At 53.4% G+C, this 24,864-nt stretch overlaps 1 protein-coding gene across 1 annotated transcript; it reads right to left on the bottom strand.

The window, feature by feature from the left end:
* Positions 1–909: 909 nt before the first annotated feature.
* Positions 910–23,189, bottom strand: PDE4C (phosphodiesterase 4C). Its single transcript, XM_048497101.1, is given in 11 exon segments — positions 910–1,767; positions 4,737–4,853; positions 4,855–4,932; positions 6,243–6,365; positions 7,438–7,592; positions 7,971–8,070; positions 10,306–10,470; positions 11,605–11,703; positions 13,396–13,574; positions 19,514–19,607; positions 23,007–23,189. Coding segments are annotated over 11 exon segments (1,836 nt in total). The 5' UTR covers positions 23,187–23,189; the 3' UTR covers positions 910–1,221.
* Between the last annotated feature and the right edge of the window lie 1,675 nt (positions 23,190–24,864).

Genomic DNA, 24,864 nt, shown 5'->3' on the forward strand with positions numbered 1-24,864 from the left:
TCTTGCTTACAAGGGGGATGCCTGTGCTATAATTCGCACGTCAACCAAAACCTCTCTGACGTCTTATTTTCAGGGGGATGTGCATGGCCGAGGGAGACGGGGTATGTACCGTGATTGTTGCTTGTTTGTGCTTGGGGCTGGTTGGAGGCACTTATTTTACGACAGTTTGTTACTAAAAACGTTATAAAAACGTCTCCCCCATCCTGAATTGTGAAAAATAAATGTCCACCTTCCCATCTTCTGAAAAGCTCTCACAACCTCTTGAAAAATAGTGGTGTATTTCCCTCAGTGGAAAAGGTTTCAACCGCAAAGCAAGAACTAAGAATTGCAGTCCGTGTTTGTAGCTTTGTATAAATATTTCCACAGGGAATGAAAGCATAGAGTCCTCCCCCACCCCAAATATTGCTACCTCTACAAGACTGCTGGAATGGGCAGGAGGGCAGTGGACTGAGCCAGGGACCCCAGGGGTTTTCCAGTGAAACTGGCTTTTAGGGTGGAACTTCTTGGGTAGGAGCCCGCTGGACCCAACTACATCAAGATAGTGAACCCACCCCTCCACAAAGAAGAAGAAGAAGGAGGAGGAGGAGGAGGAGGAGGACGAAGAAGAAGAAGAAGAAGAGGAGGAGGAGTTTGGATTTACATCCCCCCTTTCTCTCTTGCAGGAGACTCAAAGGGGCTTACAATCTCCTTGCCCACGCCCCCTCACTGTAAACACTTTCATGAGGTAGAGTTTTGAGAGAGCTCTGAGAAGCTGTGGCTAGCCCACTGTGAGATGCTTTTTGGCTGGTGTGGGAGTGTACAGGCTAATTTGAATTCCCCAGATAACCCTCCACAGCTCAGGCGGCAGAGCTGGGAATCAAACCCGGTTCCTCCAGATTAGATACATGAGCTCTTAACCTCCTACGCCACTGCTGCTCTTCTGCTCAAGCTGAAACCAGGCAGGGGGTGGCAGGAGTGTTAGCCAGCAGCTAACAGAGAAAGCTTGCCTTTAGCCGTTTGCCACAAGTGTCAGGAGGTATCACACATTAGGGATGGCCGGCCTGGTCCTTTTGCCCCTTGTCCTCTCTCCCGCCATTCAAACCTGGCATTTGCCCACAGCTTTTGTTGGAGGAAGAGGGACCCACTGTCCCGATCCCTTGCAATGGGGGTCGGCAAGATCGGGGGCTTTCTTAGATGGCCCCCGGCTCCGCCAGACTAGAACAAAAGCACAGTTCCCCCTCACTATGTCCCGAGCGACAAAAAGGCGACGTTCCCTTCCGCGTCCAGAAACGGCTCCAAGTCCTTCGCGCTGCTTCTCCTTGTGCGTCCGCGGAGGGCTGCCGTGGAGCCGTCCCTGCCTCTGGAGAGTGTCCTTTGGTTATCAACGGCCAAAGCCTCCTTCTGCGTGCCCGAGGGGTCCCTATGGAGAAAGGCGGATTTGTCCGTGGGGGATGAGGGCTGCTCGCCGGCAGATTCAGAGTCGTCGGTGGTGCCCAGGATCTTGGATTCGCTGTTTTCCTCCTCCAGGGGGCTCTCTGGCTCTTGCTCCGTGTCCGACTCCTCTCCTTCCTCCTCCTGCAGCGTCAGCTCGAATCTGAACTTGTCTGGAACCGCGCCGCCCTTCTCGGACCCCGGCTCATCCGGGGGCGGCGAGGGGCTGTGGGGAATCATGCTCTGGTACCACTCCCTGTTATCTTCCAGGGTGTCCAGGATCTCTTGGGCATCCGGGTGCACCAGGTCCGCCCAGGTTTCCCACAAAGGATGCGCGATGTAGTCGATGAATCCCACCTGGGGGAAGAAAAGGTCAAAGGCAGCTGCAGCACGGTCAGGCCTGAGAAGGTCTGGCCAAACCCCTTGGAGGAAACTTTTTTTTTGCCTCCAAGAACGTCTCTTGCTCCCTTCTCAGGGACAACAATACCGAATCATTTTCAAGGTGTTGGTGCTAACCTTTAAGGCCTACCCATGCGGCCTGGGACCGCCGTACCTGCGGGACCGTCTTACCCCATATGTCCCAAATCGGTCTCTGCGCTCGGCAGAGGCCAATTTACTGGTGATCCCTGGCCCCTCCATGATACGGCTGGCCTCCACCCGGGCCAGAGCCTTTACAGCTCTGGCCCCTTGCCTGGAATAAGAGCGCTCTTTCCACCAACTGTCAGACTGCGGGTTCGTTTACAGATCCCACTTGGGGCCTGCAAGACTAGACTGTTCCACATGTTTTGGGGGAGACTAGCGGAACGATGCAGGGGCCCCTCCCTCCCTCCTTTTTTGCTGGATGGCATCCCTTGCTGGCCCTACAGCCCTTCCCTTTGATGCTTGTTTTTGGGGTGCAATGGCATGCGGCATGCATCTTTAATTATGCAATGTATTAATTTTATAAGCTGCATTTTGTGGGGTAGGGTTTGTTTTGTCGAGCCATCTTAACTTACCTATATTTGTTGTATGTTTGTTTTAGTTGTACTCTATTCTCCTTACATACACACCGCCCTAGAGCACTTCGAGGGAGGGTGGTTTACATAGCTAATAAATAAAATATCTAATGAATGAATAGATGAATGAATGAATGGGTTGGTGATTGAATGAGACGGTGGTGGTGGTGGACAGGCAGATAAATAAATAAATAAATAAATAAATAAATAAATATGTTGGTCGGTTTGCTTTAAAGCGTGCCTGAGCCGCCTTTCTTCCTCAAGGCAGCTGACAACATAAAACAAGCCTTCTAAAAAAAACAATTATAGGGTGCTGTATGTGGTTTCAGGGCTGTCTGGCCGCGTTAAAACAGCGTGCCTGACAGTTCGCCTGCATCTGTGGCTGGCATCTTCAGAGGATCTGATGGTAGGGTGGAAAGCAAGTGGAGTATATATACTGCTTGTGAAACGCTGAGGCCATCTGAATAGAGTAGCCTGGCATGTGAGTCACAGAGAAGTCTATAACATAGGAGTAACAATAGAGATAGCAAAGGTCAATAGGTGGAATGGATCTGAATAGAAGTATCCTAGTATTTCCCTTCCCAAGATTTTTATAGTCTATAGCTGTCCTGTATTTTGTGTGGGGCTGATCCAGTCACTGTCTTGATTCTAGAGTTTTTCAACACTAGCAGCCAAATTCTATTCACATTTCCTTGGTTTCTTCCTTCCCTATTTAGAGGTATGTCCATGTGCCAACATGAATTTCAAATGTAATCTAGCGTATATAACCCTCACAGTATATATACTCCTCACAGTATATATACTCCACTTGCTTTCCATTCCTACCATCAGATCCTCTGAAGATGCCAGCCACAGATGCAGGCGAAACGTCAGGAGAGAATGCTGCTAGAACACGGCCATACAGCACGGAAACCACACAGCACCCCAGTGATTCCGGCCGTGAAAGCCTTCGACAAAACTAAAACAGATTACATAAAATACACAAAACCAATACTGAAAATCACAATTTAGGACTGCTTTTTTAAAAAGGTAAAGTTTCCCCTTCAGTCGTGTCCGACTGTGGGGTACCACTGCAAGCAGTGGTTTCATAGGCAAGCCGTTTTTGTGGGGTAGTTTGCCATTGCTTTCCCTGGCTATTCTTTATACCCTAGCTACGTGCTAGGTACTCATTTACCGACCAAAGAATGGATGGATGGCTGAGTTGACCATGAGCCAGCTGCCAGGATATCTGACCCACAGGGGGCTCGAACTCCTGACCGTGTGAGTGGCAGTGCAAGCAACCGCTACGCCGCGTGGCTCCTAAGGACTGCTTTATTCAAATGCAATCCTAAATAGAACCATCTTCACCCTTCTCTGGGCCTGCCCTTCCCCCCAAGTCCAAATTTCATACTTGTCAAACACAATCTATGTGCTGGGGGGGGGGAGGGGGGCACACCTTTGTGCGATCCCAGCGAGTTCATTCCATTGGTGGGACTGGCCTAAATATTCTGGCCGAACCATTCCACAACCATGTTCTGGGCGAAACCGTGACCCTCTGCCCTCTGACTCATGCCAAAGCAAAATGAGCCTTCCATGTAGCCATATCACATGGGCTCCCTGTGCACTGAAGTCCTCTGCCCCAGAGTCTCTTTCGAAACATAAACCATAGGGCTGGAATGCTTCCCCTGGAACCTTAGCTGCAGCTGCTCGTGCAAAGTGCAAGTTTCACCCAAGGACTTTGGGTGCCCCAGGGAATCCAGTGTCAAGACCCTGTCAAACTACAGCTCTTTCCTGGTTCTTGTCAACTTCAACTTCAAGAAGAGGAGGAGGAGGAGGAGTAGTTTGGATTTATATCCCCCCTTTCTCTCCTGTAGGCTGCGTGATCCCTGCGACCCTGTTCAGAACTGGGCTTCTGTTCCTGATGATCACTCATTAAAGGCCAAGTTACTCTAAACGTAAGAAGAAGAAGAGCTTGGATTTATATCCCCCCTTTCTCTCCTGCAGGAGACTCAAAGGGGCTGACAATCTCCTTGCCCTTCTCCCCTCACAACAAACACCTTGTGAGGTGGATGGGGCCGAGAGAGCTCCGAGAAGCTGTAACTAGGAAGGTCACCCAGCAGAGGTGTGAATGGTTGGAGAACAGGCATAGGCTGGGGCTGGGGTCCCCAGGTAAGCCTCCACCGGACAGGCGGCAGTGCTGGGCTTCAAAACATGCTCCTCCAGATTTGGGGCCATTTGCTCTTAACCACTAGGCCTCCGCTGCTCCTCTTTTCCCCAAGACTTCAGCCCCCCTCCAACAGACCTCCCTGCCTCTCAGCCGAAAGGCTAAGAGAGCCTAAAGGCCACGCTCACCTGAGACTTCTCAACGGAGGCATTGTGCTTGTCACACATGGGGCTGATTTCCATGCCTTTCTCTCGCTCTCGGTCTCCCTGGTAGAAGAATACTACCATAGTCACAGCGAGGTCCGTCCCACTGTGAGTAGAGCTCCAGCTTGACTTAGTGGGAGTTGCTCAAGTCCAACACAGTGAGACCAATGTTTTGCAGGACCTGCGGGGGGTGAGGGGTGGGGGAGAAGTGCAGACAGCAAGGAGAGTTTCAGAGGAAAACCAGGCTTGCTTGCAATAGAACAGCTCAGTGGTGGGATCCAAATATTTTAGTCACAGGTTCCCATGGTGGTGGGATTCAAACTGTGGCGTAGCGCCAATGGGGCTGGAGTTAGGGCGAGCCAAGTGGGCGGAGCATTCCACAAGTGGGGGGGGGCACAGCAGTGAGCAAGGGCCTTGAGGCACGATGCCGGTCAGCAGAGGCAGAAGCTTGAATGCACGCAGGCACAGGGGGCTGCCATGCACGCGAGGCCACCTCCTGCTAGACTGCTTCCAGAGTTCTGCAGCGCTACTGCTGGGAGGAGAGTGGCAGGGAGCCAAAAAATCCACAGGGGCAAAATCACCCATTAGTAACCCCCTCTTGGCACACACAAATAATTAGTAACCTACTCTCGGGAACCTGTGAGAACCTGCTGGATCCCACCTCTGGAACAGCTGGATCCAAGTCCAGAAGTACAAGAAAAGAAGATGTTCAGCGTCAGATACAAGTGATGAGATTGCATCTGCCGAAGACTCCTCCTGGTCTGGACTCATGTATCAAGTTCCCCTGATTTCCTCCCATATTTAGGGCAGTTTTTATACTGCTCTCACCAGAGGCAGAGCTACAAGGGGGCCGGGGGTGCGCACCTGGGAGGGCAGCAAAAATTTCAGGTTTGTTTTTTGTATTTTTTTCCGGTTTTTGGCCTGCAGGGGGCGCAGTTTAGCAGCACCAACATTTCAGGGAGTTTTCAGGGGACTCTCCTGATGATACCACCCAAGTTAGGGTGTTTGTTGTGAGGCGGGAAGGGAAAGGAGATTGTAAGCCCTTTGAGTCTCCTACAGGAGAAAGGGGGGTATAAATCCAAACTCTTCTTCATCTTCATCTATAGCTGCCTCATTCACCCCTGGTTTACAGACTAAGGCTCATTCCGCACATGCAGAATAATGCACTTTCAAACTGCTTTCAGTGCTCTTCAAAGCTGTGCGTAATAGCAAAATCCACTTGCAAACAGTTGTGAAAGTGGTTTGAAAACGCATTATTTTGCATGTGCGGAAGGGGCCTAAGGAATTTTTACCTTCAGCGGTTCACGGTAGACCGTTTCCCACCCTTCGCTGCTTTTAGCTGTTTTTAGATTCTGACGGCAACATTTCAACCTCCAAATCGGGATTTGGAGGCTTAGCTCCATTGTGCTTTTCCTCTTGCCGCCTGTCCCCTCCAAGGTGAGATTCCAGCTCTTATTCAGAAAGTCCCTTCTCCCCTCTGCCCAACATCACCTGAATGCGGTCTGAATAGTTGTCCAAAAGTAGGACTCCCAGACTGGTCACTTTCTTGGTCTCCACCATTGTCTTCAAATCAGCCAAGAGGTTCATGTGTTTGGACATGTCTGTCGCCAGGACCTATCAGAATCCAGAAAAAGAGCTGCTGACTGTTTGACTGCTGTGACGACCAATAAAGAGAAACGGAGGGCGGGAGGAAGGGAACAGGCGCAGTCAGGGGAACAAAGGGGCGGGCTTTCAAACGGGGTAGGATAGTTTGATGAGAGACAACATAGAGGTAGACCACAGGTGTCAAACTCACTGCCCTCCAGATGTTATGGACTACAGTTCCCATCATCCCCTGCCAGCGTGATGCTGGCAGGGGATGATGGGAACTGTAGTCCATAAAATCTGGAGGGCCGTGAGTTTGACACCTATGAGGTAGACGAAGTGGCATACAGGGGTTTGTAACCTGTGGCTCTCCAGATGTTCCTGGACTACAATTCCCATCAATCCCTGCCAGCACGGCCATTGCTTTCACCTCCTGCAGGTGAGCTCCCAAAGGCACCTGGTGGGCCACTGCGAGTAGCAGAGTGCTGGACTAGATGGACTCTGGTCTGATCCAGCAGGCTCGTTCTTATGTTCTTATGTTCTTATGGGCCTTGTGGCCTCTTCCAGCTCTCGTGATTCCATGAGAAAATGTGGGGCATTAATGTTGTGATAAATAAACAATGTTCTTTTGATGCCCTATATTGTACGATTGCATGTCCTCTGCAATCCACCTTGACTCTCAATGAGAAAGGACCGCTACAAACAAACAAACTAACACAGGAAGTTAAAAATTAGAGCATTTTCAACAGAGTGGAGCTTCTGTGTCCTGTGTTGCATACTTGAATAAGGAAGAGTTTTATAAAAACTTTGGTTGTTTTAATTTCTAGCTTTCTGCTGTTTGAAATTGCTGCATAGGTTTTAAAGGATTAATGTTTTTAATGTTTTTATGTTGTTGATTGCTGTTGATTAGAACAGCCATTGCTATCGAAACCGCCCTCGGAGCCCTTGAGGGATGATGGTGGCCTATAAGTTCAATAAATAAATAAAATAAAAAATAAAGTTTTGGCCTCTTTTTAGAAAAATCTTGGCTTCCCAACCCTCCCCTCCCCTCCATGGGACCCTGCCCCCCCGTCCCTCCCAAACTCCCAACCAAGACCCTCACCATGTCAATTGCCATCTTGCGAAGCATCTGCTGCTCTTTCTTGGAGAGGTTCTGGAAGATATTGCAGTTTTCTTCTTGCAAGAGTTTGAAGCCCACGGCCAAGTGATGGTTCTCTAGCACCGAAGAATCGTTGTACATCAGGGCCAGTTCCGAGTCTGGGGCACCAAACAAGACGGGAAGCGAAACAGCCTGATTGGTGGACTTGGATTATTTGTATTTATTGACTTACTAGCATGCCCGGCCACGCGTTGCTGTGGCTGAGTCTGGTGAAGTGGAAAAGGAAGAAAAGGGGAAGCTAACGGTTCGAACATGTGTCATTGCACAATGATTGCAAGGGAGGGGAGAGGCATGGGGGGATATAAATCCAAACTCTTCTTCTTCTTCTTCTAAACACGCTCCTCCGTCTTTCGCTCTTAGCTTGTGGATGATGAGAAGGAAGATTTCATAGCCTGGGGAAAGGGGGGTGGGGGTGGGAAACTCTGGACAAAGGGAACAGCTGGGGCGGGGTGAGCTTGCAAATAGGAAGCACTCACTGGTGTTGATCAGAAACTGGTTGGAGACTCCCGGGTGGTCCACGTCGTGGATGGCAGCTGCAAAGATGGCCGCCAAGACCTCCAGGTCAGTGAAGACGGCCTGGGAAGATGGAAAGAGAAGCTGTGAGGATCCCCTAAGGAGAAAGAGTCGCCACTCAACCAGTGTGCGTCAGTTGTGTGGCGTCGGCTAAGGGCCTAAGTGCAGTGGAACCTCGGTTTTCGTTGGGAATCCAATCAGAAAGAATGCGGTGAAAACCGAAACCCGGTATGAAACTTCAAGGAACAAACTTTTCCAACTTGGGAATCAAAATGCTAAATCCATTCATCCGTTCTAGGCACTCCAAAAAACATACCAAAAACACGTTTTTTGGTGAATCAACATAGTGTTTAATGCTGAAAACAGTCACAAACAATAACACTAGGACCAGCTTCAGAGCCAGTGGACCAATGTCACACCAGAAAGCTGTCCCATGAGGGTCTGTTTCTAGCGCCTCTCTTACAAGATTTGTCTGAAATGGGGGGCAAGAGACTTGTTGTCACATTAAACAAGTTGCGAGACCATTACTCACGACAGCTTTGTCCGGGTGATTTTTCTCCTATTGCACCTTACTGCAAATCAATGAAAATCGGGGCAAATCGTTAGAGAAGCAGAACCAAACTTTTCCACTTAGGAATCAATGTAAATCCAATTGATCCGTTCTAGGCACTCGAAAGCATACCAAGGAAACACATTTTTTGGGTGAATCAACTATGAGTGTTTTAATGCAGACAACAGTCACAAACAATAACTTACTGGGACCAACGCTTCAGAGCCAGTGGACCAATGTCACGCAGAGAAAGCTGTCCAAAGAGGTCTGTTTCTAGCTACGCCTCCTTAAGATTTGTCTGGGAAATGGATAGCAAGACGTTGTCATTAAAACAAGGATTTACCGAATACCTGACCCACGACTTGGCTTTGTCCAGGTGAAATTTTTCTCCACAGAAACCCCTGCACCTGACTGCAAATCAATGAGAAATCCAGAGGCAAATGCGATGGAAAACCGGGAGAACAAACTTTTCCATAGGAATCAATGTAAATCCAATTGATCCGTTCTAGGCACTCCAAAAAAGCATACCAAAAACACATATTTTGGGTGAATCAACATAGTGTTTAATGCTGAAAACAGTCACAAACAATAACACTGGGACCAGCTTCAGAGCCAGTGGACCAACGTCACACCAGAAAACTGTCCAAAGAGGTCTGTTTCTGACGCCTCCTTAAGATTTGTCTGAAATGGGGCAAGACGTTGTCATGAAACAAGTTGCAGACACGGCCCGCAACAGCTTTGTCCGGGTGATTTTTCTCCACAAACCCCTGCACCTTACTGCAAATCAATGAAAATCGAGGCAAATCGATGAAAACCGAGGCAAACTTTTCCATAGGAATCAATGTAAATCCAATTGATCCGTTCTAGGCACTCCAAAAAAACATACCAAAAACACATATTTTGGGTGAATCAACATAGTGTTTAATGCTGAAAACAGTCACAAACAATAACACTGGGACCAGCTTCAGAGCCAGTGGACCAACGTCACACCAGAAAGCTGTCCAAAGAGGTCTGTTTCTGACGCCTCCTTAAGATTTGTCTGAAATGGGGCAAGACGTTGTCATGAAACAAGTTGCAGACACGGCCCGCAACAGCTTTGTCCGGGTGATTTTTCTCCACAAACCCCTGCACCTGACTGCAAATTGATGAAAATTTAGGCAAATCGATGAAAACCGAGGCAAATGTTTCACTGAAAAAATCGATGAAAACCTAAGGTGACCAGATTTTCACCTTTTTAAACTGGGCCGCAGGAGTGCACTTTCTTCTGGGGTGCTCCCTGGTCTCCCGCCCTGTGACAGGGCAGGAAACTGTGACAGGGCGGGAAAAGAGTACCGCCCCAGAAGGCAAAATCGGGACAGTTAAAAACCCCCGCGGGACGCGGGACAGATTGGTTTAAGGCGGGACTGTCCCGCCAAAAGCGGGACGTCTGGTCACCTTATGAAAACCGAAACTGATGAAAACCGAAGGCAATGAAAAAAGAGGTTCCACTTTATGGGTACAATTTACTGGGACGCAGGAGACCCCCTTGCATATCAGCAGTGAAGCAGGCCTTTCCCTACTGTGCCTCAAGATGGGAGGAAGTGTAGAACCCATCTGACTCAGAGAAAGAAAGGCTGGTGACACACTGCTGAGATTGGCTCAATCCAGGGTCCGTGTGTGCCTCAGAAACTCCAAGCCCCCCAGCCTCCCTCCCACTCTCCCCCACCTCAGAGAAGGTTTTCAGAATTTCCCTCAGCGCGCCTCTTCACCTCCAGAGCTGGCATGGAGAGCAGCACGTGTGTGGACTGCGCCACATCAGCAGCGTGGATGTTGTTGTGGTAGGCCACGTCGAGGTGGTAGTGGTCCTCCAGGGTCATCAGGAAAGTGATGAAGGTGTCGATGGGAATGTGGAATGTTTTCAGCAGGTCCCTTTCCTGCAGGAGTCGGGGAAATGGTGAGTTCCTAGGACCTGTCCATTAACTGCATCTAGATAGGCCTGCCTAGGACAGAACTGTAAGAAACCAGGCACAGCACTGTGGTGTGTAGGGATGAGCCCCGCGAACCCAGCAGAGCCTCAGAAAGAGCGCAGGAATGCCTGTGCCATCTGTGGCCTTCTGGGCGCACACGCTCACCTGTCCCCCAGGCACCCGTGAGTCATAGGTCATGAACTACCTGACTCACGGTCACCAGATATCCCAGACAAAGGGACAAAGGGGCGCCTGCCCCCAGGTATGGATTAGACCCAGATGCGAACATTTCCTCCCGCACGTAGGCCACCCCATGATGTCATGTACTGTACAGTATTCTCCCGCTCTCCCGCCTCCCGATACGCCCCCATTGAAACACTAATAAAAGGTGCCAGGGACCAGACCACGGCAGAGTTGCCAGATCCACGGATCACGCTTCCTGCTGCTGGCTCTCTCCACCGGATGATATCGCTGCGTCTCGCCTCTTCCTTGCGACCCTCGCGGGCCGACTTCAGTGGTGCTAAGGCCTGAACACCTAGCACCGTTCCCCTCCTAATCAGTGGTGGGATTCAGCTGGTTCACTCCACTTCGGCAGAACTGGTTGTTAAAATGGTGCTTGTAAACAACCAATTGTTACATTATTTGAATCCCACCATCGCTCCTAATGGCAGAAGAACGGTCTGGCTCCATCCTGGGTTCGATTCCCCACTTTTCCACATGAGCAGTGGACTCTTATCTGGGAAACTGGATTTGCTTCCCAGCTCCTACACACAAAGCCTGCTGGGTGACCTTGGGTTAGTCCCAGTTCTCTCAGAACTCTCTCAGCCCCACCCACCTCACAAGGTGTCCATTGTGGGGAGAGGAAGGGAAAGGAGTTTGTAAGTCACCTTGAGACTCCTTACAGAAGAGACAGGCGGGGTATAAAACCAAATTCTTCTCTTGTAATCATGGCTGTCTTACCTTGCAATGTAGAATCACTTCTACATTCAGCCTGTCCCCCACACCACCACCCCAACTAAAAAATCCAGCTAAAATTGTATACCGAGCAGACAGATAACTCAGCAAGATGTCCGCAACATTCTGCTGGAAGAAACGCCTTACCTGGAAGATGCTGTACATCACAACCGTCAGTGGGCGGTGACCGGAATACTCCGCGACTTTGAACACGTCCAAACCCCACCTGTTCACCGTTTCTAGTTCCTGGAGATGGGGAAGGGGGGGGGGGATATTTGGGTCAGCACTGACTAGAACTCTCGGCCCTCCAGATGTTCATGAACTACAGTTCCCATCAGTCCCTCCCAGCATGAGCATTGGCTATACTGGCAAGGGCTGATGGGAATTGTAGTTCATGAACCCCTGGAGGGCCACGAGTTTGACACCTGTGGACTAGACCTTCCCACCTAGCAGAGGACCTTAAAGATGAAACAAGTCCCTCAGGAGGACTGGGGGGGGGGTGACTGCTGGAGATCTAATCCCCCCCCCCCCCCGGTTCTGAGGTTTCACAAGAAATTAGTCACACATTGTTTAGCCTTGAGAGTGGGAAACATGGGGTTTCCGTTGGGAAAGAAGCAACTTTCTAGAACTTTTTCACGCTGAAAAAAAAGGCCTGTTCACAGTACAGGCTAAAAACGGACTGAGGAACTACATTTTTAATGGGGTGGGTTCGGTGACTGAGGACTTTCCGGCTGTTCCATACCATGCGTTGTTTCAAGCAAGCTGGTAGTCCATGAACAACTGGAGAGCCACCAGGGGCGTAACGAGGCAAACTATAGCCCTCGGCAAAACTTGAGTTGGATGCCCCCCCCCCCCATGGGCGGCCACTCCACCATGACCCAATTTTTTTTTTGCACCAGGACATTGGTGCATGCAGGGGCCGCATTTTTAGACATATCAGCACCAAAATTTCAGCGTATCGGTGCCCCATCCCCCATTCTTTGCTAAGGAGATGGGGGCTACCCTTTTGAGGGTCCATAACTTTGGACCCCCTGAACCAAACTGCACCAAACTTGGGAGGTCCCATCAGGACAGTTTTCAGATGATACCCTGAAAGTTTGGTGCTGATACATCCAAGAATGCCCTCCCTGCAGAAACATCCCAAAATTTGCCCAAGAATCTTTGTTCTGCATTGAGTTTTCTGCATTGCTGTCAATGGGGGTTGCAGGCTGGGGGGGGGGGGGGCACACTTCTGAAGGCACAGACTCAAAACTTTCAGGGTCTCATCAGGAGACTGCCCTGATGATACCCCCCAGGCTTGGTGCAGTTTGGTTCAGGGGGGCCAAAGTTATGGACCCTCAAAACTGTAGCCCCCATCTCCTATTAGCTCCCATTGGAAACAATGGGGGCTAGGGGCACCCCTTTGGGAGTCCATAACTTTGGACTCCCTGAACCAAACCTCACCAAACATGGGGGGTAGCATAAGAACAGTCTCCTGATGACACGCTGAAATGCTGGTGCCGCTAGCCTAAAAACTGCGCCCCCTGCAGGCCAAAAATGGAAAACCACTAAAAATACCCCCAAACGAACCCTGCATTTTGACGCCCCCCACAAGGTGGTGCCCTGGGCAGCTGCCCATCTTGCCCATTAGGCATTACGCCCCTGAGAGCCACAGGTTGCAGCCCTGGAGAGTCAGGGCTGAGTCCGCCATAAACCTTCCAAAACGGCCTTTGGGTCACCCTCACCCCCTCGCATTTGAGTCACTCTCTTACAGGCTGCGATGAAGGCAAAGGGGAAGAGGGGGAAATGCTGGGGCGGAACAGCGCAACTCGAGTCCAGCAGCACCGTGAAGACTAGCAAGATGTTCAGGATATAAGCTCTGGAAAGTCAAAGGTCCCTTCGTGAGATCCTTTGGAGGAGTAAAACGGTCCCGGATGGACGGATGTCTTGCCCCCTCACCTTGGCCAAGGGCCCCTCCTGGTCCGTCTGGACCCCAAAGCGCGGGATGCTGGAGTAGCTGAAGCTTGCCCCGTGCATCAGCTTCTTCACACCGCTGATCTGCGACATGGGGGGTCTGGCTTCCTCTTTGCCTTTCTCCCTGGAAGCCGGGCTGGGGATTTCCACCTCATGCTGCTTGTCTGCGGAAAGCAGAGAACACACCGGTGACAAAGTCAGGTCCCTGCAGAGAGGCCCTGAGGGGTTTCATCCCTCACCCTGGAGGAAGGTGGAGGTGCAGTCCCTGTCTTGTGGCGGGCTCCTGTCCTGCCCCTGCCAAACCCGGAGGCAGGTGAGCGCCGGGCAGGCTGATGCCCTCAGCAAACAGACCACGCACGTGTCTCGGGATCCTTGGCCACATACAGTGGAACCTCTACAGGCCAACTCAGTGGCTTTCAGGAGACAGAGAGGAGACAGACCACCCTAGAGAGCAACACTTAGCTCAACAAAACAAACCCATTGCCAACAGCAACGAACAGACCCTTTTCGAAGGCTGTGTGCTAGAAGAAGAAGAAGAGGAGGAGGAGGAGGAGGAGGAGGAGGAGGAGGAGGAGTTTGGATTTATATTCCCCCCTTTCTCTCCCTGCTTAGAGGGGCACTCAAAGGGAGCTTAAGCAATCTCCTTGCTCCTTCCCCCCCTCACAACAAACACTCCTGTGGAAAGTGGGTGGGGGCTGAGAGAGCTCAGAGAAGCCTTGTGACCTAGCCTCCAAGGTCACCCAGCTGGCGTGTGTGGGAGTGCACAGGCTAATCTGAATTCCCCAGATAAGCCTCCACAGCTCAGGCGGCAGAGCTGGGAATCAAACCCGGTTCCTCCAGATTAGATACACGAGCTCTTAACCTCCTACGCCACTGCTGCTCTTTTCCTCAACATTTCCCCCAGGAGGCAAAGGGCACATCCCCAGTCCTCCTACGCCACTGCTACCCCTTTCCTCAAGATTTCCCCCAGGAGCCGCATCCCCGAAGCCACGTGCTGGAGAAGACGCCAGTGTGGGAATGCTCCACCCCACAGCCCCGCAAAGCCACCCTGCTGTTCAGAGGGAACTCCCCCCCACCCCCAATATGATGGAGACACAAGAATTGACGTCAGCAGAGGCTAATAATATTCCCGAAGCCATGGCAACAGAAACTAGGCCTGGCGGAATGTTGGTCCATCCCGGGAAAAAGTGATGCTTCACAGAACAGACGAGGGTCGCTCGCTCTGTCCCGCAGACTTCTCTCTCGCACACACGCACGCACGCATGCAGGAAAAACCGTGCGCAACGAGGATGATTGAAGGATTGGAGCGCCTTCCTTATGAGGAGAGGCTGCGGCGTTTGGGACTCTTTAGTTTGGGGAGGAGACGACTGAGGGGGGATATGATTGAAGTCTATAAAATTATGCCTGGGGTAGAAAATGTTGACAGAGAAATTTTTATCTCTTTCTCACAATACTAGAACCAGGGGGCATCCATTGAAAATGCTGGGGGGAAGAATTAGGACTAATAAAAGGAAACACTTCTTCACGCAACGTGTGATTGGTGTTTGGAATAGGCTGCCACAGGAGGGGGTGATGGCCACTAACCTGGATAGCTTTAAAAAGGGGCTTGGACAGATTGATGGAGGAGAAGTCGATCTATGGCTACCAATCTTGATCCGCCTTGATCTCAGATTGCAAAGGCCTTAACAGTCCAGGTGCTCGGGAGCAGCAGCAGCAGAAGGCCCTTGCTTTCACCTCCTGCCTGTGAGCTCCCAAAGGCACCTGGGGGGCCACTGCGAGTAGCAGAGTGCTGGACTAGATGGACTCTGGTCTGATCCAGCAGGCTAGTTCTTATGTTCTTATGTTCTTATGTTCTTATGACTCTCAGCCTCGGGAGGGCGGAGAACTCAAGCCCCTCGCGTGCTCAACGCAACTTTGCCCCAACGTTTTCAAATCAAGTTGAGAGCTCGGAAGGAATCGCCAGAGAAATTGCCGGCTGAAGGTGCCCTTGGTTTGAGGTGTGTTTTCGTTTTTAAGAGAGCAGATTGACGCACCGGTAGCATGCAGCTGCCAGGGACGATGGTTGTAGGGTCTGCTGTGTTCAGCTTTACCCTGGAGCCCTGAGGTGGACACTGGGAAGGCAACGGAGCAGCCGGCCATGAGAAGAGCAATCAGGAGAGTGGCTCCCATTAGGCCCCAGTTTGGCTGCGGTCTGCAGTTGAGACCCATCAGGGAAACAGGAGTGGGGTACAGCCAGAGGTGGGATCCAGCAGGTTCTCACCAGTTCCCGAGAGTGGGCTACTAATTATTTGGGTGCGCCGAGAGGGGGTCGCTAATTGGGTCCGCTTTTCCGTCTCCACGCCCTCGCCTCCCCGAGAGGCATCCTGCCTTTGAACGTGAAGGTTCCATATAGCAATTGCGACTAATAATGTAACTCCCTGAACTGGGTTAATACCTTTCAGGGTACTGCAATTCACTGATTCTCAGCCTTTCGTACCTTTTATCTCACCAGTCTCTATCAAAGAACCTGTGTGTTTCGCCATTGCTGTGTTCAGATTTGTGAGTTGGGGCATTTTCTATAATGTGGTGATGATTTAGAAATCATCTGGTGCAAAAAAAAATTTGAGGATCGTGGTGGGGTGGCTGCCCATGGGGGGGCGGGCACCCAACTCAGGTTTTGCCCAGGGCTCAGGTTTGCCTAGGTACGCCTCTGCCCCCTTTGCTGAGGGGGAGTTGGCGTGGGAACCTGTTACTAAAATTTTTGGATCCCACCACTGGGTACAGCCCTTCAAGAACACCTGGCAGCTAGACAGACCAGTTTGAGGGGGGGGCATGAGGAACACTCTCCCTTCTCCAGTTTTACAGCTCTGCACGCCCCAAATGGGGCAAACGGGTCGGCAGGAAAGGTGCTAACGAGGGAAGGACCCCACCAGTGCTTTTTATTAATTTTTCCTGCCTCCAGGGCGAGTCATTTTCACGCCTACTGTCGAGAGCGGTTCCTCTGCAGCTTTCTTTTAGCGAGGCACTGGTTTTTCCTTTTCCCGCAAATGCAGGCATAAAGGAAGGCAAATCCCAATAGCAGGCAGATAGACTGCTTCTGGCCCTGGAACCTCGGGAAATCAGTATGTCTCAAGCAAGCTGACATCCTGATTCAAGCACTTAGGTACTGGCGCGCCTCTACCCAGGCCAGGGCCTTTACAGCCCTGGCCCCTGCCTGGTGGAACACATTCCCTCCAGCTATTAGGGCCCTGAGGGACCTTGGATAGGCTTTGGGGGGGGGGGCAGCCAGGCTTTTGGGGGGGCAGCTGCTGATTGCCTCCCCCGCTATTCCCCCCCCCCCGTATATACCATCTTAATGGCCGCTATTTGTTGTGCCTGGCCCCTCCCAGTGAGTTTGAGATTTAACGGGTTGCCATACAGCGTTAGGTTTTTGCTTTGCTGGTTTGTTGTTTGTATTTTAGATTGCTATCATTTTAAAATGTTAATTGCGATTTTAATTGTTCTATCCTTGTACACTGCCCAGAGCCCTCTGGGGGTGGCCGATATAATCGATTGATCCAACGAACGAGAAAGAGCAGGCATGAGCGAGCGGAATCTTAAAGAACGAACGGTAACTAACGAACTTAACGGAGCGGAATCTAAATCAGCGAGCGGTAACGATGATGATAGTGGTAGAGAAAAATCACGTTTGGATCATAGATGTTGCAGTGCCAGTTGACAGCTGGGTAGAGGACAAAGAGCTGGAAAAGATCACGAAATACAAGGACCTACAAATTGAAGTTGAACGATTGGGGCGAAAAAGAACAACAGTAATCCCAATAGTAGTCGGTGCTCTAGGAAGAATCCCAAGAAACCTTGAAAAGCATCTGAAAAGCCTGAACTTGGACAGAACCTCAGTCCACCTGCTGTAGAAAGCAGCACTTCTAGGAACTGCACACATTCTACACAAATACCTCTACACAAATTCTACACAAATACAAATACCTGGGTCCTTGGGAAGGACTCAATATTCAGAGACGAATTCCAGACACCTGTTCCTTTGGTGCAGGTTGTGTTGTGTTGTTATATACTAAAACCGTGGTGGAGAACCTTTGGCACTCCAGATGTTATGGACTACAATTCCCATCAGCCCCTTCCAGCATGGTCAATTGGCCATCCTGGCAGAGACTGATGGGAGTTGTAGTCCATAACATCTGGAGTGCCAAAGGTTCGCCACCACTGTACTAAAACATCATCATCATCATCATCATCATCATCATCATCATCATCATCATCATCATCATCATCTGCAGGTCAACCTTGTCTCCTTTGCCTGTCTTCCCGGCACCTGCTACCTAGAATCCATTTACCTGAAGATGCCAGCGACTGGACCAACACCTTCTGCAGGTGGAGCTGGAGCTCTGCCACTGAGACCCAGCCCCTCAAGGGAGGTTTTCTTCTGGCCTCTTCAACTCAGCGTTGTCTCGTCCAACCAGTACCAGCTCTCCTGGGTACCAGGCAGAGAAAGGGCTTTCCCACCACCAGAGACCCTCTTGGTTAGTGGTGCCGACGGCTGAGCCAAGGGTGTGCATACAAAACAGAAGCTCTGCCATGTAATGGTAGCTCCTAGCCAGGGCCAGAGCGAGGGGGAACTGCGCCTAGGGCATGCGTGCGCCATGCGCCCACGCCCTTGCACAGACTCGCACCCGGTGCATTGCCCCCTGTCCCCTTGGCACTACGCCTCTGCTGCTAGCTAGGTGGCAAGCAACTATACAAAACCATACCTCTGCTGGCTGGTTCTGCACAAGGTGTTTGCTGCGTGGTGGAGGCGAATGTTCACTGCAGCAAGGTTTCTTGTACCGACGCATTTCCTCTAGCCCCGCTTTCACTTCCCACTTTCTCCGCAGCAAGTGAATCCACATACACCATGATTTTAGTTTTGCTTTGCTGTTAGAGTGGGACAGATTTGACAGTGGGCACAGCTTTGCCCCAGACCCCTTCCTTCTGCCCGCAGCCAGCCTGCCTAGTCTTACCCCCCTTCCCCCCTTAGGCTGCTTTGCATGCTTCTCCCTTCCCTCTGTTGTCCTTTGGTGGCTTTGCAGTTTGCATGCCACTATTACTTCCCCCTCGCTTTCGGCCATAAAAGACCATCAGTGCTCAGGCAAAGTGTACAGATGCTAGCAGAAGACTTTTCTTTAATAGGTGGGGTGTTGTGTGGTTTCCGGACTGCATGGCCCTGTTTTAGTAGCATTTTCTCCTGACGTTTCGCCTGCATCTGTGGCTGGCATCTTCAGAGGTGTATTACAAAAGGTCTCCTTCAGCAGAGGCGTAGCGGTTAAGAGCAGGCGTACTCTAATCTGGAGGAACCGGGTTCGATTCCCCGCTCTGCCGCTTGAGCTGTGGAGGTTTATCTGGGGAATTCGGATTAGCCTGTGCACTCCAAAACACACCAGCTGGGTGACCTTGGGCTAGTCACAGCTTTCTGCAGCCTAAGCAGGTACTCTGGAGCCTTGGGCCTTCCTCAAGATCCTCCTCAAGATTTGCTTCACCAATAGCAGCATTTTCCTTTAGTGCACAATTTCCCCAGGGCATGAGCCCCGGGGACTACTTGCCTAGGGACATCCAGCCCGCTCCTGGAGAGTCAGTGGTGTAGTGGTTAAGAACAGGTGTGCTCGAATCTGGAGAACCGGGTTTGATTCCCCGCTCTACCACTTGAGCTGTGGAGGCTTATCTGGTGAACTAGATTAGCTTGTGCACTCCAACACATACCAGCTGGGCGACCTTGGGCTAGTCACAATTCTTCTGAGCTCTCTCAGCCCCACCTACCTCACAGGGAGCATGGACCACCCCTCCGGACTGTGTGGCCATGGTCTGGTAGATCTTGTTCCTAACATTTCGCCTGCATCTGGGGCTGGCATCTTCAGAGGTGTATTACAAAGAGAAGTCTTCTCCGTGTGATACCCCTCTGAAGATACCCGCCACAGATGCAGGCGAAACGTTAGGAACAAGATCTACCAGACCACGGCCACACAGCCCGGAAAAACCACAACAATCAGTTGAATCTGGCCGCGAAAGCCTTCGACAGCACAATTTCAAGCTTGCCCACGGCCACAGGGAAAGGCTGTCTGCGCAGTCGACAACTTACCCAGGAACGTATTGCTGATGTACTCGGACACTTGGTTCCCGGAGCGGCTGGTTTCTGATAAGTGGGTCAGCTCCCGATTGAGCATCCTCTTGAACTGGAAACAAAGAAGAGGAAACTGGTGGACCGAGCCCATGACTGTCCTAAGAGCTAGCAGAAGAATCCAAACTTGGCCAAAAGCCAGGGGAACGCTGCAAAGAAGAGATTTCTGGTGAGGAGGACATGCATCCTTAATGCTCAAGATCCCAGAGGACTTTGCCTGGGGAGAGGAAGAGCCCCCCCCCCCGAGCATGGGGCAATATGCCCCTTCCCTTCTGATCTTACTCAGCAAGCTCCCCCGGCTGGGTTAGAGAGAAGAGCCTCCCAGGTCACGTCTAGGCACGGACAAGACCTTGCCTGTTGATCGGTCTGCTTGATCAAGAAGAAGAAGAAGAAGAGTTTGGATTTATATCCCCCCCTTTCTCTCCTGCAGGAGACTCAAAGGGGCTTACAATCTCCTTGCCCTTCCCCCCCTCATAACAAACACCCTGTGAGGTGGGTGGGGCCGAGAGAGCTCCGAGAAGCTGTGACTAGCCCAAGGTCACCCAGCTGGCGTGTGTGGGAGCGCACAGGCTAATCTGAATTCCCCAGATCAGCCTCCACAGCTCAGGCGGCAGAGCTGGGCATCAAACCCGGTTCCTCCAGATTAGATACACGAGCTCTTAACCTCCCACGCCACTGCTGCTCCAAGGAGGTCTGTGGGCAGTGGCGTAGCGCCCACCGGGCGGGGCGGGGCGTTCCGGGGGTATTCTGGGGCAGGGGCGGGCAGCGCTGCGGCAAGGGTGAAGTGCGCATGTGCACCTCGGGCGCAGTTTCCCCTTGCTCCACCCCTGTGTGTGGGGCACACAGCAAGTCCCCAGCAATCCTCCCCCACCCCACTCCCAAAACAATGGCCAGAGCGGATTTGCGTTTGCACCTGTGCAAATTAACCATGCTGAAGCAAGCGGGGAGCAAGGAGGAATCCTAGACACATTCTCCCAACCTAAATGGCAAAATTTCAAACTTTATGTTGTCCTTGTTCAAATATTTTAGAGGACTCCTCGTGACAGATGTGGTTGGGGTTTTAGGGGGACGAAGGAGAGACGTTCTGGATTTTCCAGGCCTGTCCTGATATTCGGACAAGTCAGATCCCCAAACCAGAATTTGAAAAGTTTTGAGATTCAGAACAGAACGCGGGAACGCTGGCCAGGAATACTGCCAAATGTTGTCTCTGGGTCCAGTTCTGATATGCTGGAATTCAGCCGTTTGGGACTGCAGCCACCTTTCCTTGGTGGTGTAGCAGCAGTGGCGTAGTGGCTAAGAGCAGGTGCACTCTGATCTGGAGGAACCGGGTTTGATTCCCAGCTCTGCCGCCTGAGCTGTGGAGGCTTATCTGGGGAATTCAGATTAGCCTGGGCACTCCCACACATGCCAGCTGGGTGACCTTGGGCTAGTCACGGTTCTTCGGAGCTCTCTCAGCCCCACCTACCTCACAGGGTGTTTGTTGTGAGAGGGGAAGGGCAAGGAGATTGTCAGCCCCTTTGAGTCTCCTGCAGGAGAGAAAAGGGGGATATAAATCCAAACTCTTCTTCTTCCTTGCTCAGAAGAATACCTGGCTTCAAATTTCCATTCAGCCCTGGAACTTACTGCCAGTCAGTGTAGCCAACCCCACAGGATTGTTGTTAGGATAAACTGGAGGAGGGGAATACCACATGCATCACTCTGCCTGGAGCTCTTTGGAGGAGGGAGGGGGATTTAAAGAAGGAGCTGCTGCTTGGGTTGTTTTGCTTCTGGGGGTGTGTGTGTGTTCCCTCTAGGGCAGGGGTCTGCAACCTGCGGCTCTCCAGAAGTTAGTGGACTACAAATCCCATCAGCCCCTGCCAGCATGGCCACTTGGTCATGCTGGCAGGGGCTGATGGGAATTGTAGTCCATGAACATCTGGAGAGCTGCAGGTTGCAGACCCCTGCTCTAGGATCACATTCTTCCTCAGCAAGGCAGCTTGGCTGTTGCTCTTTGATTGTCGTGATTTGAGATTATTGTTCATTTGGGGGGGATTTTGTATGTCACTTTTGCAGGAGAAAAGCATGATAAATGACGGTCATGCTGGCGCTGACGAGGACGATGTCGAGCAAGAGACTGAGGCAGGTCTCCTTCAGCAGTGGCGTAGCGGTTAAGAGCAGGTGTACTCTAATCTGGAGGAACCGGGTTCGATTCCCCGCTCTGCCGCTTGAGCTGTGGAGGTTTATCTGGGGAATTCAGATTAGCCTGTGTACTCCCACACACGCCAGCTGGGTGACCTTGGGCTAGTCACAGCTTTCTGCAGCCTAAGCAGGGACTCCAGAGCCTTGGGTCCTCCTCAAGATTTGCTTCACCAATAGCAGCATTTTCCTTTAGTGCACAAATTGAGCCCTGGGGACTACTTGCCTAGGGACACCCAGCCCGCTCCTGGAGAGTCACTGTGTTGTAGTGGTTAAGAACAGGTGTGCTCTAATCTGGAGAACCGGGTTTGATTCCCCGCTCTACCACTTGAGCTGTGGAGGCTTAACTGGTGAGCTAGATTAGCTTGTGCACTCCAACACATACCAGCTGGGTGACCTTGGGCTATTCACAGTTCTTCTGAGCTCTCTCAGCCCCACCTACCTCACAGGGAGGGGGGAAAGGAAAGGAGATTGTCAGCCCCTTTGAGTCTCCTTACAGGAGAGAAAGAGTGGGGCATAAATCCAACTTCTCCTCCTCCTCCTTCTTCTTCTTCCCCAGTCCCAACTCCACTGAATGCTCACCACGCACGCACACACCTGCATGTGGCGCATGAAAACAAACGCAGGACATTCTGCACAGACCGAGTAAAATAGGACTATTCTCAGTGCCCACTAAAAAAACCACCGGGGCTTTTGAGACAAACGCATCCTCGGCTGGATATTGCCTTTGAAAAGGGGGTCATCTGGAAGCGAACGTGCTGTTCGGCCCCAACCGCCGTGTGGTTAAGTGGGCCGAGCTCTTTGCTCTCTTCCAGAAATATCTCCCCCCCCCCCCCCCCCCCGCAAATCAGCTAATATATTTCGAAATATCTTTCTATCCGGCTCAAGTGGTTGGTTGGCTTGTTTTCACGGCCGCTCTGAGGAATGGCTCAAAACCCTCGCAGACCCTCGCTGGACCCTAAAAAGAAAGAGGTTGTTTTGTAGCCCCCCACCCCACCCCCGGCTTTGGAGAAGAGGGATCCACAGACCACCCCTCCGTGCTTGTCACACTCGCCGGAGGGCTTCAGCCAAGCCTGAGGGAGCCCTTTGGAAAAAGTTCCCACCGAAGCGGCAGGTGTGCTCCAAAGACCCAGCCGGGCCTTTGGGCAAAGGCGATCCGGCAGGTGGAGACCATCCTGGTGCAGGTCTCTTGTTTTGAAGGAGACTGCCCTGCCACCAAATCCTTGCAGGCATGCAAGACGTCCCTCGCAGGCTGGGAGGGGGCATCCCCCCCCCTTACCTTGACGATGCGGCCCTGGCACGCTAAGTGCAAGGGGACGGCGTCAGGCATCTCCACGCCAGGCGTGCCAAGGGGCAAAGCCGCCCGCCGTCTCCGAGCCTCGGCCAGGTGCCACTCACGGCAGAGCTCAGAGCCCAGGGGGAAGGCGGGGAGGGGGCGGCCGGGGGTCCCCTCCTGCATCACGGATGCTCATGCTGCTGGTCGGGCGCGTCTCCTCTCCTCTCTGCCGCTGCCCAATCGGCAGCCGCTTCCACAGGGGCAGGAGCCGGCCCTGCCCGCCGATTGGCTGGCTGGACCGAAGGGGATGCCGCCTGGCTTTAACCCTGGCAGACCCACAAAACGTCCCCGAAACAGGGCGCAAGTCTTGGAGCTCAAAAAAGGAGTCGAACCAATTCTGCTCGGGGGCAGCCAGGCGACAAGCGGGCATGGACCTTCCCCACCCCCCCACCCAGGAAAGAGACAGCTGACCCTTTGGAGCAGCAGTGGCGTAGGAGGTTAAGAGCTCGTGTGTCTAATCTGGAGGAACCGGGTTTGATTCCCAGCTCTGCCGCCTGAGCTGTGGAGGCTTATCTGGGGAATTCAGATTAGCCTGGGCACTCCCACACACGCCAGCTGGGTGACCTTGGGCTAGTCACAGCTTCTCGGAGCTCTCTCAGCCCCACCCACCTCACAGGGTGTTTGTTGTGAGAGGGGAAGGGCAAGGAGATTGTAAGCCCCTTTGAGTCTCCTGCAGGAGAGAAAGGGGGGATATAAATCCAAACTCCTCCTCCTCCTCCTCCTCCTCTTCTTCTTCTTCTTCTTCTTCTTCTTCTTCTTCTTCTTCTTCTTCTTCTTCTTCTTCTCCTTCCCCTCCTCCTCCTTCTCCTCTTCTTGTTCTTGTTCTTGTTCTTGTTCTTGTTCTTGTTCTTGTTCTTGTTCTTCTTCTTCTTCCCCCCCCCCCCCCACCCCCCCCCCCCCCCACCCCCCCCCCCCCCCACCCCCCCCCCCCCCCACCCCCCCCCCCCCCCACCCCCCCCCCCCCCCACCCCCCCCCCCCCCCACCCCCCCCCCCCCCCACCCCCCCCCCCCCCCACCCCCCCCCCCCCCCACCCCCCCCCCCCCCCACCCCCCCCCCCCCCCACCCCCCCCCCCCCCCACCCCCCCCCCCCCCCACCCCCCCCCCCCCCCACCCCCCCCCCCCCCCACCCCCCCCCCCCCCCACCCCCCCCCCCCCCCACCCCCCCCCCCCCCCACCCCCCCCCCCCCCCACCCCCCCCCCCCCCCACCCCCCCCCCCCCCCACCCCCCCCCCCCCCCACCCCCCCCCCCCCCCACCCCCCCCCCCCCCCACCCCCCCCCCCCCCCACCCCCCCCCCCCCCCACCCCCCCCCCCCCCCACCCCCCCCCCCCCCCACCCCCCCCCCCCCCCACCCCCCCCCCCCCCCACCCCCCCCCCCCCCCACCCCCCCCCCCCCCCACCCCCCCCCCCCCCCACCCCCCCCCCCCCCCACCCCCCCCCCCCCCCACCCCCCCCCCCCCCCACCCCCCCCCCCCCCCACCCCCCCCCCCCCCCACCCCCCCCCCCCCCCACCCCCCCCCCCCCCCACCCCCCCCCCCCCCCACCCCCCCCCCCCCCCACCCCCCCCCCCCCCCACCCCCCCCCCCCCCCACCCCCCCCCCCCCCCACCCCCCCCCCCCCCCACCCCCCCCCCCCCCCACCCCCCCCCCCCCCCACCCCCCCCCCCCCCCACCCCCCCCCCCCCCCACCCCCCCCCCCCCCCACCCCCCCCCCCCCCCACCCCCCCCCCCCCCCACCCCCCCCCCCCCCCACCCCCCCCCCCCCCCACCCCCCCCCCCCCCCACCCCCCCCCCCCCCCACC

Source organism: Sphaerodactylus townsendi, linkage group LG05 (assembly GCF_021028975.2).
Source record: "Sphaerodactylus townsendi isolate TG3544 linkage group LG05, MPM_Stown_v2.3, whole genome shotgun sequence".
NCBI lineage: Eukaryota > Metazoa > Chordata > Lepidosauria > Squamata > Sphaerodactylidae > Sphaerodactylus > Sphaerodactylus townsendi.